The sequence below is a fragment of the Piliocolobus tephrosceles genome, chromosome 4 (genome assembly GCF_002776525.5).
Source record: "Piliocolobus tephrosceles isolate RC106 chromosome 4, ASM277652v3, whole genome shotgun sequence".
Lineage (NCBI taxonomy): Eukaryota > Metazoa > Chordata > Mammalia > Primates > Cercopithecidae > Piliocolobus > Piliocolobus tephrosceles.
Window position 1 is genome coordinate 47757986 of NC_045437.1, and position 18118 is coordinate 47776103.

The window sequence follows — 18118 nt, forward strand, 5'->3', positions numbered from 1 at the left end:
GAACTAATTACAGACTAATTAAGTGGTGACCTTGGTATTATAATCCATATCTCTGTAAGTGTGTAGCAGGTCAAGGAATGTGAACTACAGCTCACAGGAAATAGGAAGAGTTTTCTTTTTTTTGAGACGGAGTCTCACTCTGTCGCCCTGGCTAGAGTACAGTGGCACGATCTCGGCTCACTGCAAGCTCCGCCTTCCGGGTTCATGCCATTCTCCTGCCTCAGCCTCCTGAGTAGCTGGGACTACAGTCACCCACCACCATGCCCGGCTGATCTTTTGTATTTTTAGTAGGGACGGGGTTTCACCGTGTTAGCCAGGATGGTCTCGATATCCTGACCTCACAATCTGCCCGCCTCGGCCTCCCAAAGTGCTGGGATTACAGGCGTGAGTCACCGCACCCAGCCAGGAAGAGTTTTCATGTAAGATCATACACATCCACCCACAAAGTGATCTTCAAGGAACATTAATTTAGCACTGCTATGAGAGATAGACTGTAGAAGAGGAGGATGATAAAGTGGAAATCATTAGAAAACAATTAAAATAGCCCTGAAATGACTGACTGCTCAGACTAGCTTTAAAAGCCATAAAATATGGCATACTTCATATATGTGAAATATCAAATTATTTGGGAGTAGAGAAAGTAGCAAAACATGAATTACTCTCCTAATGAAATATCCCAAAAGCTAAATATGAGACGAAAAAATTATCTCCCACTAAGCTGTCATTTAGTCCTTTTTATATATAAATTCATCAAAGTCTAGCATTTTTTGTGAAATAATTTTTAATTTATTAATGGTAATTTGTATAACTTGCTATATGAAGAAATTTTAAAATAGAGCTTGAAATAGAGAGTAGATGATAGAGAATTTTGTTACTGGTTCTTCTGAGATGCAAAGCTTACCTATGTACAAATTCATGATCAGCATTATTATTGATCATTCCATTATAAAAGAAAGCCACTGATTAACAAGATCTCTCTATGAGTAGGGGGATCTAAAAATACTGGCTTAATGTCCCTCTCCCTCTCCCTCTCCCTAAATCTAAGATTTATTTCTGTGTGGTTCTAGTTTCCATTCAAATAAAATAGATTAACATTTACTAATAAGCAGAATAAAACCGTCATAAAAGTGAGTTGATAAACAAGGTCCTAATCAATTATTAGTATGTTCCTTACTAGTACATTCTCCTAAATATAAACTAAGACTAAAAAAAATGTTTATCACTTCTATCCAAAAAAGCCTTAAAGAGTCAGAAAATGACCCAATTAAAAATTTAAGGACTTTATTCAAACCCATTCTGCAAATCTGGAAGCTGAGAAATCATTTAATAAAAAGGTACCGAGCTTGTTCTTAAAATTCCTTAGAGGCCTATCATAACAATTTACAATGAGATGAGGGCAGGCTGAAAAATCAATAAGGGTAAAGAAATTAAGATGTGTAAATTAGCAACTTTTCATTTAGTATAAAAATTATGAATAACAAATCTCTACCTAAATTACCAACAGCTTATTATATATTATTGGCTTTTCCAAGTACTAATAAAGCTGGAGAAAATATAATCATCTGTTGAGACGAGAAAGGGTTTACCAAAAAAAGGTAACCAGGCATGTGGTTAGTCAAAAATTCTCCTACAGCTACACATCCACATAATTTCTACCCATTAACTATTTACAGAATCTCTAGTGCTTAAGCTACACCCTTACTCTAGAGAGTAGAAAAAAGTAACTACAATAAAAACAAAACACCAATGCCAAATTGCCTTGTTTACAAATACTAAATATATATTATCTAGAAGGACTTTTACATCATCATCTTAGCAAATATGGTACATACAGAAAAAAAGATTTGTAAAATCTTTGGATAACTTCATATATGTGAAAATAGTAAAGACATCCCTCAACTAATCAGTCCCTTTAAACAAAATTCTCCTTTTTGTTCTCACAAAACTCTTTTCCTATAGTAAACATATCTTGATTTCTCTTTTCTAAACAGCCTCTTAAAATCCATTTGAAATAGAAAAATGCCCCCCCAAAAAAGAAAAAACATTTTGAAATATAAGATGCCAAATCACTTCAAATCAAAAAATATATATTAAAAATTTTAAATTGAGTACCATCCACATAAACTTTTCTATTAAAGATAGAAACAATGATTTCTGTCATAATAAAACTAAATACAACCTTTAACAAAAAAACCATTACATCATGCATGAACAAGATTTTCTTTTACAAATGGCATATGCTCCACATGCTGCTTCACATGGCAAGGCTTTGCGTGCCTGGCTCAGTGCCAGTTGACAACTCAGCTGGATATCAATGCACATTCTAACCCCCCTTGTAGCATGTCACTTCTGAACTGTTTCACAAGTGGAAAGTTTATTCAGCATCTCCTTCAAATGCAGTCCACTGCCCATCATTCTGCTATTTAATCATAAGACAAGTTATTTTTTTTGACAGTACTAAAGCCAGAGTGAGAGTCTTAATGAATAGTTTGCTACAACTGGAATTTCAACTGTTTTAGACTCAATTAATTCTTTTGTCAAAATAAATAACTGCTCTTAGCACTTAGATTTTATGTTGGGTCACAAGGGCAATTTAGTTTGTATAAAAGCAAATAAACCCATTTTGGCTCTGTCTCCTGATGCTCTTTTACACATTATTTTAAAACGCCACTATGAGTTCAATTAAACTCACAAAACAGAAGAACAACTCTAACAGGTCAATGATTCAAAGCAAAACAATTCTTAAATACGATGCTTTAATCATCAGGTAGGAATAAATAAATGCTATAAAAAAAGCCATCAACCTAAAGAATCCATTCAAACCTAATTTGTATTAAAACTTTGAAAAGATGTTACAAGAAAAAAACAACTTACTTAACGGTAATCTTTGATCACCACAAATGTTCTGTGGACTGAGGAAGAGTATAAAATATGTGAAATATTTAATTAATAATCCTTGTTGCTTCAGAATCAATCCTAAATCTCAGGCCATCAACAGGACAAGTTTTTAATATTATCTAGTTAAAAACTGCCCTCAAAACTCAAATAGTAAGTCTGGGCTATTCAAATCAAGCATATTTCTACTTCTAATCAGAACTAAACACAAACAAACACTCTCAGACATACACTAAAAGTTTAATAAAAGGAATGACGATAATAAAGGGGTGTGTGGATGTGTGCGCATGAGCAAGGAGAGAGGTGTGACTCATAACAATGGAAATCAATGACTACATTTTCAAGCTTGCTCCTGGGCCTGTGGAATGCAACACAGTCATATTCCCAGATGCCTGGGATGATGGGCCAGGCAAGCTAACACAAAAAAGAGAATCACACTCCAGCTTGTGGTGATATGCACAGGATATACAGGCTCAAATTCTAATTTTGATATTCTTTTTGAACTAGATACTCTTTTTGAACCTAGGTTGAATCATCTATAAAAGGTAAATAACAAACATAGCATCTGCTTTCTGTCTCTCCATAGCCTTATACAATTTTTCCCTTTTGCTAAACCATTTGAAAGTTGCAGACATCAATGACACTTCACTTCAGGAGTATGTGTTTTAACAAAGGACTTGCTGAATCAATTTCCTCAATTCAGTGGTTCCAAACCTCATGAGAGACTCCTGGTGCAATGCTTCTAAACTATATTATGTATGAGAATCACCTGGAGAACTTGTTAAACCACAGACTACGGGGCTTCACTCCCACAGTGTTCTATTCAGGTCTAGGGTGGAGCTCAAATATTTGCATTTTTAACAAATTCCCAGGTGATGCCGCTGGCCCTGGAATCACATTTCGAGAAATACAGTCCTAGCAGACTCTGTGGCCACTGCCAGATATTTAATTAGTCTAGACAGTGCTTCTTCAATTATACTGTGCATACAAAGCCCAAAGCATCTTGGGGTCTTATCAAAATACAGAATCTGATTCAGCAGGACTGGGATAGGATTTGAGATTCCCCATTTATAACAAGCATTCATGTAGTGTAATGCTATAGGTTCTCAACAATGGCTGCAAGTTACAATCAGCTGAGGAGTTTTAAACTATAGTGGTACCCACCCTGGACCAATGAAATCAATTTCTTGGCTGGGCACGGTGGCTCACACCTGTAATCCGAGCACTGTGAAAGGCCGAGGCAGGTGAATCACCTGAGGTCAAGAGTCCAACGCCAGCCTGGCCAACATGGTGAAACCTCGTCTCTACTAAAAATACAAAAATTAGCTGGGAGTGGTGGTGGGCCCCTGTAATCCCAGCTACTTGGGAGTCTGAGGCAGGAGAATCACTTGAACCCAGGAGGCGGAGGTTGCAGTGAGCCAAGATCATGTCACTGCACTCCAGCTTGGGAGGGAGGGAGGGAGGGAGGGAGGGAGGAAGGAAGGAAGGAAGGAAGGAAGGAAGGAAGGAAGGAAGGAAGGAAGAGAAAAGAGAAAAGAAAGAAAGAAAAGAAAGAAAAGAAAGATCAATTTCTGTACATAAAAAAAGAAAAATGCAAAGAAAAAAATCTCCAGAAATAATTCTTGTATGTACCTGATATGGTTTGGATGTCTGTACCCTCCATATAACACGTGGAAATGTGATTCCCACGTGGGAGGTGGGGCCTAATGGGAGATGACTGGATCATACAGGAGGATCTTTCATGAACGGCTTAGCATCATCCCCTTGGTAATAAGTGAGTTCTCGCTCAGTTATTTCACACAAGATCTGGTCGTTTAAGAGCATCTGGGACCTCCCCGCCCTCTCTCTCATGTTCCCAATATTGCCATGTGACATGCTGGCTCTCTGTTGCCTTCCACTATGATTCTAAGTTTCCTAAGGTCTCACCAGAAGCAGATGCCAGCACCATGCTTCCTATAAAGCCTGCAGAACCATGCGCCAAGTTAAATATCTTTTCTTTAAAAATGACCTAGCCGCAGGTATTTCTTTATAGCGACACTAGAATGGATGAATACAGTACCCAAGCCTTGAAAACTATGAGGAAAATTTAGAAACTATAGTCTTAAATCAAAGAAACAGGTTTTTAACCACAGATTTCAGTCACTGTGAAACATTCCAAAATTACCTAGTTCTCCAAACACAGAATCTTAGTACTGAACTATAATCTCCTCTTACATCCAAATTTTGACACTGTCCCCACGCTCACAAGGTTGAGTCATGTTTTCATCTTCAATGATCCTGATAAAACCCTTGTTTCTACTTTTAATTACAGCACTTACGTCTATAAGCCTTCCCCATGTTAGTTGGAACTATATCCTTTCAGTTACTCATGCCAAAACCCTTAAAATGATTCTTTCCAATTCCTCGTTAAACAGATTTGCTGAAGTATAATTAACGCATGATAAACTACATCTATTTAAATTGTACAGTTTAATGAATTTTGACATGTGTAACATTTGTGAGTCTACTACCACAAATAAGATAACATAGTTATCACCTCATGCTCCTTTGTAACCCATTCCACCCTTCCCAAGGCTATCACTGATCTGCTTTCTGTCACTATAAATTAGTGTACATTTTTTAGAAAGTTATATAAACAGAATCATATAATATGGGCCAGGTACGGTGGCTCACGCCTGTAATCCCAGCACTTTGGGAGGCCGAGGCGGGTGGATCACGAGGTCAGGAGTTCAAGACCAGCCTGGCCAACATGGTGAAACCCCGTCTCCACTAAAAATACAAAAATTAGCTAGGCATAGTGGTGCACACCTGTAGTCCCAGCTGCTTGGGAGGCTGAGGCAGGAGAATCACTTGAACCTGGGAGTTGGAGGTTGCAGTGGACCAAGATCGCGCCACTGCACTCCAGTCTGGGTGACAGAGTGAGACTACATCTCAAAAAAAAAAAAAAAAAGGAATCATATAATATGTATTCTTATTTTGGTCTGCTTTCCTTCACTCAGTAGTTTATTAATTTTTATTGCAGAGTAGTACTTCACTGCATGGACATACTACAATTTGTTTATCTGTTCATCTGTTAATGGACATTTGGGTTGTTTGCAGTTTGGAGCTACTACAAATAAAACTACCATGAACATTCATGGATGAATCTCAAAGTAATTTTGCTGAGTGAAAGAAGCCACAGACTGGGAGAAAACAGTCACTATACACACACACACACACACACACACACACACACACACACAAATGGAAACCTGCTGAACTTTTATGAATTATAAATACATAAAGCAAAATTACCAAAATGACTGTAAAATAGAAAATATTGAAAACATGGATTTTACTCTCTTTTAGCAACTGAATTACCTGAGAGTAGTTAGGGTTACAAAGGCAATGTCACTGGAATATCAAAAGACATCCAGAATTAGAAAACACCTGTTTATTAATGATCCTTTCAGACCACAGGTGCCTTAATATTCAAAGCATCCTCTTACAGTGACTCAAATTCCAGAGGAACCAAGCATTACTACGCTAAAATAAAAACAATGACAGGCCAAGTGCAGAGGTTCACGCCTGTAATCCCAGCACTTTGGGAGGCTGAGGCACCACTTTGGGTGGACTGCTTCAGCCCAAGAGTTCGAGACCAGCCTAGCCAACATGGTGAAACCATGTCTCTACTAAAAATACAAAAATTAGCCAGGCATGGTGATGCACGCCTGTAAGCCCAGCTGCTCGAGAGGCTGAGGCATGAGAATTGCTTGAACTCGGGAGGTAGAGGTTGCAGTGAGACTGAGATCATGCCACTGCACTCCAGACTGGGCAACAGAATGAGACTCTGTCTCAAAAAAAAGCAAAACAAACAAAAAGGCAATGACAAAAAGTATAGTACATATAATAAGTAATACAACATGATCGTAATGAGGAAGAAAAAAATTTGTAATGCTCTCAGTTTGACTTACATAAAAGAACTGAAAACATAAACTGACAGGTTATATCTTTTGATAGATAACTGACTAAAAATAAAATCGGTGTCATTTTGCAGCATTAGAGAAATACGTTAACTTATGTATACAATTTTTTTTTTTTTTTGAGACAGAATCTTACTCTTGTCGTCCAGGCTGGAGTGCAATGATGCAATCTCAGCTCACTACAACCTCCGCCTCCCAGGTACAAGCAATTCTCCTGCCTCAGCCTTCCAAGTAGCTGGGATTATAGGCACCCACCATCACACCCAGCTAATTTTTGTATTTTTAGTAGAGACAGGGTTTCACCACATTGGCCAGACTGGTCTCGAACTCCTGACCTCAAGTGATCCACCAGCCTTGGCCTCCCAAAGTCCTGGGATTACAGGTGCGAGCCACTGCACTCGGCCTCTTTTCTTCTTAAATTACCCTGGATTATTGCAACAGTCATGCAGTGGTCTCTCTACCTCGATCCTTGCCTTTTTCTGCAGGCATTCTCAATACAGTAGTTAGAGTTCAGCCACCTCGGCCTCCAAAAGTGCTGGGATTACAGGCATGAACCACCGCGTCCAGCTATGTATACAAATTTTAAAAAGAATTGGATATTTTGTTTTCTTTTAAAAACCTCTATCCCACAGAACTAAAGCTAATTGAGGGTGGAACTCATCCACCAGAGGGGGTCCTTACAAAAGAGGAGAAATAAAATGTTAACAGAAATCAATAGTATAAAACAATTGAAGGTTAGAATATACTTTACAAAACAAAATCCTTTAAGTCCATAAATTCCATACAATCACATGCAAAAGTTTGTGTATGTTATTTTTCTAGTAAGCACAATTTTTGTTATTGCAGTGGGTCCCTAGACTCATTTGTTCAGGTGCCCATAAACTGATCAAAAACGTATGAAAGAGGTCAGGCACAGTGGCTTACGCCTATAATCACAGCACTCTGGGAGGCCAAGGTGAGCAGATTACCTGAGGTCAGGAGTTTGAGATTAGCCTGGCCAACATGGTGAAATCCCATCTCTACTAAAAAGAGGTGGCTCAAGCCAGTAATCCCAGCACTTTGGGAGGCCGAGACAGGCGGATCACGAGGTCAGGAGATCGAGACCATCCTGGCTAACATGGTGAAACCCCGTCTCTACTAAAAAATACAAAAAACTAGCCGGGCGAGGTGGAGCAACTCGGGAGGCTGAGGCAGGAGAATGGCGTAAACCCAGGAGGCGGAGCTTGCAGTGAGCTGTGATCGGCCACTGCACTCCAGCCCGGGCGACAGAGCAAGACTCCGTCTCGAAAAAAAAAAATACAAAAATTAGCCAGATGTGGTGGTGGGTGCCTGTAATCCCAGCTATTAGGGGAGGATGAGGCAGGAGAATCGTTTGAACCCGGGAGGCAGAGGTTGCAGTGAGCCAAGATCACGCCACTGCACTCCAGCCTGGGTAACAAGAGTGAAACTCTGTCTAAAAAAAAAAAAAAAAAAAAAATTAGCTGGGTGTGGTGGTGGGCCCCTGCAATCCCAGCTACTACTCCAGAGGCTGAGGCAGGAGAATCGCTGGAACCCGGGAGGCAGAGACTGCAGTGAGCCGAGATTGTGCCATTGCACTCCAGCCTGGGCAACAAGTGTGAAACTCCGTCTCAAAAAAGAAAAAACAAACAAACAACAAAACATATGAAAGAGCTGCAGTTAGTCACCCATAGCAACTCAACCAGGGAAATAATATTTATCCCTTTTATCCCTTTCACTTCACCCCCCCACCAGTTAGTTTGTTCTAGGACTGTTTAAAAGTCCTAGTTCTATGACTCTTTTGGGGGTCCTGAAACAGCCGCCTAGAGCCTAGTGACTCTAGGAAAGCCCATGTCATCACTGTTCTTGGCTTCCCTATTACCTCCTACCATCTAGTTATATGTATTTTCTACATGACTTCATATATCTTAAGGCCCAGTAAAATTAAATTTATAATGAAACTGCATTAGTGGCTACTTATTCATGAGAAATGTTATCATTTTTGAAAACAGTATTTATCAATAAATGTTAGTTTATCTCATGTAAATCTCACAACAGCCCCATGAGGCAGTTACTATTATTATCCCCACTTTACAGATGAGGGCACTGAGGTTTAAAAGTCTCACTGCTAGGCTAGGCGTAGTGGCTTACACCTATAATCCCTGCACTTTGTGAGGCCGAGGCGGGCAGATAATGAAGTCAGGATTTTGAGACCAGCCTGGCCAATATGATGAAACCCCGTCTCTACTACAAATACAAAAATTAGCCAGGCGTGGTGGTGGGCGCCTGTAGTCCCAGCTGCTCAGGAGGCTGAGGCAGGAGAATAGCTTGAATCCAGGAGGCAGAGGTTGCCGTGAGCCGAGATCGTGTTACTGCACTCCAGCCTGGGCAACGGAGCGAGACTCCATCTCCAAAAGAAATTAAAAATTAGAAAAAACAAAAGTCTCACTGCTAGCAAAGAGCAGGTTACAAACCACTGCACTATACCACAGACAAGAAAATAAACATGAGCCAGGCACAGTGGCTCACACCTGTAATCCCAGCACTTCAGGAGGTTGAGACAGAAGGATTTTTTCAGTTCAGGAGTTCAAGACCAGCCTGAGCAACATAGTGAGATCCCGTCTCCACTAAAAATTTTTTAAAATTAGTGGGGTGTACCGGCATATGCCTGTGGTCCCAGCTTCTCAGGAAGCTGAGGTGGGAGGATCGCTTGAGCCTGGGAGGTTGAAGTTACAGTGAGCTATGACTACATCACTGCATTCTAGCTTGCTCTGCATTAGGTGACAGAGCAAGACCATGTCTCAAAAAAAAAAAAGAAAAGAAAAAGAAAAAAGAAACATGATCTAAATATCCAGAATTCAAAAGGAATCAAGTAGTGAGCTTAAAGGTAATTCCCAATATACAGTTATCACCTAACCAACAGAAAGGAATTTATAGTAACTGTGTATTTGTTGAGTTCTTCATAGAGAATGAACGCATAGGTTGAAAAGTAGGACATTATGATGAACAAGGGTTCAGTAATCGCCGTATGTTGAGTTAGCAAAATTTCTAAGAACTGACAAAACTTTAATTCACCTGCAAGTCTATATTAAAGGAAATTAGTGGCATATATTTGATAAGTTCCAACATATTTATGTGTGTTAAATAAATGTTAAATAAATGTGTTTGGACTACATTACCTTTTTTTCTTTAAAGATGGGAGTTTCGCTCTTGTTGCCCAGGCTGGAGTGCAATGATGCAATCTCAGCTCACTGCAATCTCTGCCTCCTGGGTTCAAGCAGTTCTCCTGCCTCAGCCTCCCAAGTAAATAGGATTACAGGTACACACCACCACTCCCAGCAAATTTTTGCATTTAATAGAAATGGAGTTTCACTATGTTGGTCAGGCTGGTCTCGAACTCCTGACCTCAGGTGATACACCTGCCTCAGCCTCCCAAAGTGCTGGGATTACAGGCATGAGCCACTACACCCCGTCTTGGACTACATTACTTTTAAGGTCCCTTTATGCAATAAAACTCCATGATTATTAGACAAACCAAATTATGTAACTTTTATCTTCTAGTTTTATCTAATGATAAAGTAAATTCCTGCCTCTTATATTGTTATTTGTAATTATTTAAACATTAATAACATTACTAAATCCTACACTTGAAACACATATACAACCTACTGTAGTTCTAAAACATTATAATTTGGGGTTTGGTATCCTTGTACTGTGATTCTACAATGTACTACAGTAGTAATTTTTGCCTGTTCAAAAGACATTTCCATTATCCCTTTCAGAATACAAATCCTGCTTCTCCATGATCTGGGCATGTGACCTATGCTGACCAATTATAATATCCTACTATCCTAAACACAAAGATTTATTCAAAGATAAGTGTGTGACAAAAGCAGAACCTTCCCTGAAATTAATATGCCGACACTACAAAAAAAAAGTTCTACTAGGGTTCTAAACTGAATGGATATAGGTTTGGACTGCTGATGCCTTCCTTGACAGTTGTGAGGAAAAAGTCTACAGTAGGAACTTAATAAACTGAAGCCAAGTAAAGACAAGCAAAAATGAGAGAAAAGAGTGAACCAAAGTCCTGAGGAAATCTATTTGCACCTTGAATCTATTCCAGCCTTCCAGGTTAAAATAGCCAATGCATGGAATTTTTGCTTAAGCTTGTTTATATGGCTTTCCGACATTCGCAAACAAAAAGTCTCTACTGAACTAAGCTGGAGATGACAGATTTCAACATGAGTACCAACACTCAATATTGGCAGTGACTGCCTACAACACTGAGATGTGAGAGACTGAGGTCTCCTTCAGGGAAGAATGCAATGATCTAGTAATGGTATCTGCCATGAATAAGGCAGCACATGCCACATACTTATCAGCCCTTGGCTGAGCAGTGTCTTAGGAAATGACACTGGCATATAAAAGCAAAAAGCAGTAAAAAAGAGACCAGGAAGCCAAAGTAGAGTGGGAAAAGTTGCATCAGGGAAGAGAAAAACAGTCACACAAAAAATGGCCAATCAAAATAAAAATTGGCTTGATTCAGAACACATTTTAATGTTCCAATTATTCTCTAGTGTAATACTTTAAGAAAAACACAGAGCCACTTCAAGCTCATTCTCTGTATTCTTTCTTTATGCTTAAATATACTCTGGATCATTTGTGACCCCGGGAAAAAAGGTTATTGTTCATCAGTTTAGGTTCACATTTAAGGTCAAGTCCCCCTGATTTCAAGGTGTTCTCCAAATTAAAATTTATGTCAACATATCCACACTTAGTTCTAATTCTTCCAAAGCATGGGACTTGATTTTTGATCCAGGATCAAAAATTCCAGAAGTGAATCCCAGTTCTGCCATGTACTAGCTTAGGCAAATCTCTCAACATTACCTCTGAACATTTCCCTCATCTGTAAAATGAAAATAATAGTACATACTTCAAAAAGTTGCTGAAAATCAAAGTGTGCCTACAAAGTGTTTGGCATGGTACATGGCACAGAGTAAGAGCTCACTAAACATTAACCATTATTATTTAGCATTCACTTAAAAAATTTTCTAATAGCCACTCCATTCCAACCTTCTTAACACCCTAATTAAATGCCCATTTGTTCATTCATTTAACAAAAATATACCACTTACAAATAGAGAAAATAGATGAATCAAATACTGAACTTTTTCACAGGTACAAACTATTAAGATTTAATGGTAGACAGCAACAAGGCAAGAAAGAAATATATACGTTCTCTGGCACCTTTGATGGAGAAGTTAAAGATAATAACCGGGCTCTTTAAAGAGTTCATTCATTCAACACATAAATGTAAAGATGTGTAGGAAAACAGTGGAATACAGCATTTTCTAGAGTAAGGATTAAGGACAACTAAAGTACTAAAGGAAAAAAGGAGGCACGTACAGGAAACAGCAAGTAGTTCAGGTTGGCCTCAGTGAGATACTTGAATAGGAATAAAAGAAAGTTAAGACTGCCCTCTCCCTTCTTGACCCCTATCCTTTGTCCCCCTCCCTCCTTCCCTCCTATCACCATCGCTTCTGGCACCACTGCACCCGTAGGAGCTCCCCAACGGTGATAGGTTCTCAGCCCTCCATGTTACCGTGGGATGAACAGCTCGAGGAGATCAAGAAGGAGATCAGCTTTTCCCACAGTCAAATCACTTGCTCTATAGCCGGTTCACCAGTCTGGACAAAGGAGAGACTGGCACTCTCAGCCAGGAAGATTTCCTGAGGATTCCAGAACTTGTCATTGACCCACTGGGGGACCAAATCATCAATGCCTTCTTTCCAGAGGGAGAGGACTGGGTAAACTTCCGTGGATTCACGCAAACTTTGGCTCATTTCCGCCCCATTGAGGATAACAAAAAGAGCAAAGATGTGAATGGACCCGAACCACTCAACAGCCGAAGCAACAAACTGCACTTTGCTTTTTGACTATATGAGTTTGATAAAGATGATAAGCTCTCCCGTGATGAGCTGATACAGGTGCTACACTTGATGGTTGGAGTAAATATCTCAGATGAGCAGCTGGGCAGCATCACAGATAGGACCATTTAGGAGGCTGATCAGGATGGGGACAGTGCCATATCTTTCATAGAATTTGTTAAGGTTTTGGAGAAGGTGGATGTAGAACAGAAAATGAGCATCTGATTTCTTCACTAAAGGACGGAGACCAAACTGTTCCTTGTGGTCTAGTATTTAAGAACTGGAACCTGAAAGTCTTCCTTCCACCAACCCCACCTCCACCCCATCATTCCCCTTCTCCCAAAGTACTACTGCTGTTGCATAACAACCCCAAATATGTTCTGACAACACAAACCTGCCTTTGGTGCATAAATAGGGCATTACAGAATGGTACACCCATTCTATTTCTGTTCGGTATCCATTCACTAGTTCTTCATTTATAAATATCTTCTTCCCCATTCTGTTGCTGAATGCCACATATCCATACAGTCTGAGAAAGTGAGAGAGGGAACCATGCCGAGAACAAGCCAGCAAAGCTCTTTCACCAGATGTAGACTGTAGCCCTACTGTCTTCCCTCCAGCAAGTCTGCCATCATGCCTCTTCATCCTTTTCATATGTCCTTTGCTTCGTACTTCTGTGTCATGCAACATACTGTTCGCTTAGTCTGGCAGTCTTTCTGCTTTTCATTAAGCACCAAAATCTCCTCTGTTCTACTTGGCACAGCTATGCCCTATGTATTTCTGATTTGGCAGGATAGTTCAGGGGTCTGGCAGTTTTTATTTACCTTCATTATTAAATGGGCCTCTGGGACGTTGCCTCTCCAGGAGCTCTTTGGTAACCAACACTTCTCTGAGAAGTATGAGACCATCCTCTGCATTCTACTCTGTCATCAAAGGACTGCTAGGTGGAGAAACGCCATCTTGAAAGGTGGCCTTGGTGAGAGGTGTGGAGTCAAGTTTTCTAGGTTGCTTGCCCACATCACTCTACCTCTGGCCTCTGATTCTCAACTTTGTACCTACATGGCTCCTCTTGTTAGTGCAGTGTTGACTGTTCAAAAAATAGCAATATGCCTACAGGTTTGCTTAGTTGGGGGACACCGTTACCAGAATGGCTTCTCTGACAATATGCCTGGGGACTTTTTCATGGCTTTTTATCAAGGAGGCTGGGCACCCTATAAAGCCTCACGCATTCACACCTTTACAGCATGGTTTATGCCTTAGTGTTATGTGCACTGGAATGTTTTTCACTTCACATTTCCAAGTAGAAAGATTAGTGTTAACTTATCCCAGTCCAAAATATTTAAAGATTGGTTCCTCAGTGTCTTGAAGTTTTGCACAAAATTCTTTTTTTTTTTTTTTTTTTTGAGACGGAGTCTCACTCTGTCACCCAGGCTAGAGTGCAGTGGCGCAATCTTGGCTCACTGCAACCTCCGCCTCCTGGTTCAAGCAATTCTCCCGCCTCAGCTTCCCAAGTAGCTGGGATTACAGACGTGCACCACCACACCTGGTTAATTTTTTATTTTTAGTAGAGAGGGGGTTTCACCATGTTGGTCAGGTTTGTCTTGAACTCCTGACGTCAGGTGATCCTCCTGCCTCAGCGTCCCAAAGTGCTGGGATTACAGGCATAAGCCACCATGCTCAGCCACAAAATTCTTTATGAATTATACACTTGGCAAATGTTAATGATGGAAGCCATAGTCAGTTCCTAATACATGTCCAACGCATTGACTATTGTATCATTAGCTGCCTGGTTACATTAGCTTCCTAGCTCCTTGTATAGACCACTGCTAATCCCTTAAAAATGAGGTCTGGCACAAGTAGCACAACCTATGGTGGCATTACAGGTCTTTGAGCAAGCCACAGCAAATTTTCTGCCTAAGTCAGCTAAGTTTAGACTTCAGTGAATCAAGCTATTGCCATCCTAATGCAAGTCTCTATGAGTCTGTTTATCCAAACATCTGCCCTTGGCTGACTTTCTCTGATTCATTGCTTGCTTGCTTGCTTGCTTGCTTGTTTCCTTGCTTTGGAAAACTATTGAAGATGTGTACATAATTCTTTAGGAAGGGGACTGCTAAAAAATACGACTGCAAAGTGATGGAAAAGGGTGGAGAACAGGGAAGTAGCTGGGTTGGATGGCTCAAATATAAATGAATGAGAAATTCTTCATGAGGAATCAGTCAGACTTTGTGATCAAGTGAAAATGGAAGAATGTCTGATACTGATCTATTAGAGAGGTACTTCAGAGACTCCTTGACTTGCATATTCAAAGCTCCTAAGGTTATAGCTTTTCCCCTCTTTTGTCTGTATAGCAAACTGTTTTAATCCATGATTGTGCCTTATTGTTCCATTAAAACATATCAACAAATACTTGTGCTTGAAACAAAAAAAAAGAAAGTTAGTTAAGACTAAAGTCTGGTCAGCTCGAGATCCTTAAAGGCTCTGAAACCAAGTCCAGAATCCCACTTTCATTCTGTCAATAGTGAAAATTTAAAGATTTGTAAGTGGTACAATTATAAGTTCATAACTGTATAGGCAAAGGATGAGTGTGCTACAACATGTAAAATAGATTGGAGAAGAAACATCTGCTGTACCAGTATGAAATCTGCAAATTAATCAGGCAGCTAGAAAAAACATGAAAAGAAAGTCTGAAGGGAAAAATACTAATACAACTGAATCAGTAAGATTTAAAATTTAATGAAATTTGTGAAGAAGAAATGAAAGATGATTTAGCTTTCAAGCCTTAGGTCTATGAACTGTACTGAGGAAATATGGCTCCCAAACTTCACAGATGACTTACCCATTTTCCAAAATGCCATATCATATTTTAACTTCTTTAATGCACTGAATTATTTTTACCTATCGAGTGAAACATGTATCATGCAAGAACATGATATAATAACTAATAAATACATTCAACAAATCTGGAAGACTGTAAGTATGCTAAGCAGGGAGGAGAATGGGCTACTTATTACATCTGATACATTATAACATGCCAATTAAAAGTAGAATTTGAACTTCTGTAATCATTTTTTCATTAAAATAGGAGCCAGGATTCCTATATCCATTTGTTCACTGGTATATCCCTAAATTTCTAGAATGGGGTCTGGTATATTGTTAGAAATCAATAAATATATTTGTTAAATGCATATATAAATGAGAAAAGAAAGAAGTTAAAGGTTCTACGTTGGTCTCAATGTTCTGAGCATTCAATATTCTCGCCCAATCTTTCTTTTATTAAAATAGCCTTCTGTAGGTCACTCTATTTTGAAAAATCTAAAACTGTGACAGATTTAGTAAAATGTTATGACCACTTTAAATAATACTAAATCACTGTATTAACCACTAAAAGCCAAAACAAAAATCTTAATGTATCATCAGACATAAAAATAATAATATCTGAGATTTTACACAGATTTTTAGGTATGCTCCATTTTTTGCGTTGGCTCCATTTCACAGTTTGGAAATATTTTTAACTTCAGACATGTGATATAAAGTTAAAATTACCCCTTACCCACATGAATTTCAAGGCAAATATGTTAGTTACTATATGGGAAATTTTAAAATGTTTCCTTGCAGAGTTTATCATCTTACCAGGTCTTTCCTTCCCAGTGCCTTTTGACTCAGCAAATTTTTGTATCAAACTTTCAACTGTAGTATTAGCCATGTTATTTATAAATTCTTCATGGACCTATTAAAATGAAATAAAGATAACTTTTTCTTTTTCTACATTCTTAATGTATTTCAGATAAAACTTACACAAGACAATTAAAATTAATTACATCAAAATATGTATTTTTGACCCAAGGCCCTTGAGAACTTTAATTTACCTGTCTTCCAGCGTTACTAGATCTGTGGGGACCAGCCATCACTTACATTAACCCCTTAACACACAGCCTCACGCCCCTAGAAGTCAAAGCAGCTTTCTGTTCCCATCTTCGAGCATTCTAGACATCATTCTTATAAGACTTATATAGACAATAAAAATACTTTTGGATTAAAAGAAAACACACACACAGTCCGACTCTGTCACCCAGATGGCTGAGTGTCATGGCTCAAGGCAGCCTCAAACTCCTGGGCTCAAGTGATCCTCCCACCTCAGCCTCCCAAGTAGCTGGGACTATAGGCACGCACCATCACACACAAAACTTTTTTAACATTTAAAAATTTTTAAGTATTTTTTAAATTTTTTGTAGAGATGAGGTCTCACTATGTTGCCCAGGCTGGTCTTGAACTTCTGGGCTCAAGTGATCTTCCTGCCTCATCCTCCCAAACTGCTGAGATTACTGGTGTGAGCCACCATGCCTAGCTAGTTTGAAGAATAACAGATTCCATCTTTCTCTACTATATTTCAATATACCCCAAATTGTCATCATTAAACCTTTTATATTTGTGGAACACTTCTAAGTAAAAGTTATATAATTTAATATAAAGTTGCTGCTTTAAATTTAAAAATAGTAAAGCTTGAAAAAAGAAAATTCAAAAGTTGATAGCTTTAGAAATTAAATATAAAGAAAACTGAATATAGTTAATTTAAAAAATTAATTTGAATTATCATCCTCAGTGGCCAAATGATAAAATATCCAGCTTATTTTATATTTAACACATGTAAATATATTATCTTTACATATTCTTTATCTGGAAAAATTTGGTAACATAATTATGAACTTTGAACAGAGTGAGAAAATATTTTTAAAGAGCTATAAATAAACAATTTTTTTATGAATAGTTCAACATAAAGTAAAAAAACTTACCTGGCCTATCTGCAAATGAATTTCCTTTATAGCATTTGCCAAGGATCCTATAATTTCCTTTATGTGAATGAGATGAGTTTCTTCAATATCTTGAAATTTCTGGGTAACATATACAAAGTTATAGATTTATAACATATACAGGTACATACATATATATTCTGGAATCAAAAGAGCTTTTAGAAATCATCTCTCCCAGCACTTTGGGAGGCCGAGGTCAGGAGTTGGAGACCAGCCTGGCCAACATGGTGAAACCCTGTCTCTACTAAAAATGCAAAAATTAGCCAGGCATGGTGGTAGATGCCTGTAATCCCAGCAATTTGGGAGGCTGAGGCAAGAGAATCACTTGAACCTGAGAGACAGAGGTTCCAGTGAGCCGAGATCACGCCACTGCACTGGAGCCTGGATGACAGAGCAAGACTCTGTCTCCAAAAAAAGGAAATCATCTCAATATAATCAAATTTTCCAAGTTACCACTGTTACACAATGTTTAACAAAGCCTCAAGACAAACAGGTCTAGCAGGTAAACTGAAATATGGCACTGCAAAAA

The 18118-nt window shown here is 38.9% G+C and overlaps 1 protein-coding gene and 1 pseudogene across 1 annotated transcript in view; one reads left to right on the plus strand and one right to left on the minus strand.

The window, feature by feature from the left end:
• The window catches only part of FCHO2 (FCH and mu domain containing endocytic adaptor 2), a 136818-nt gene that overhangs the window by 63641 nt on the left and 55059 nt on the right, over window positions 1-18118 (minus strand). Inside the window, exons 7-8 of the mRNA XM_023207961.1 lie at window positions 17572-17670; window positions 16412-16508 (exon numbers count right to left, since the gene is read on the minus strand). Coding sequence (XP_023063729.1) covers window positions 16412-16508; window positions 17572-17670 — 196 coding nt within the window. The remainder of the gene's footprint in view (window positions 1-16411; window positions 16509-17571; window positions 17671-18118) is intronic.
• LOC111539885 lies at window positions 2673-13018 on the plus strand (annotated as a pseudogene).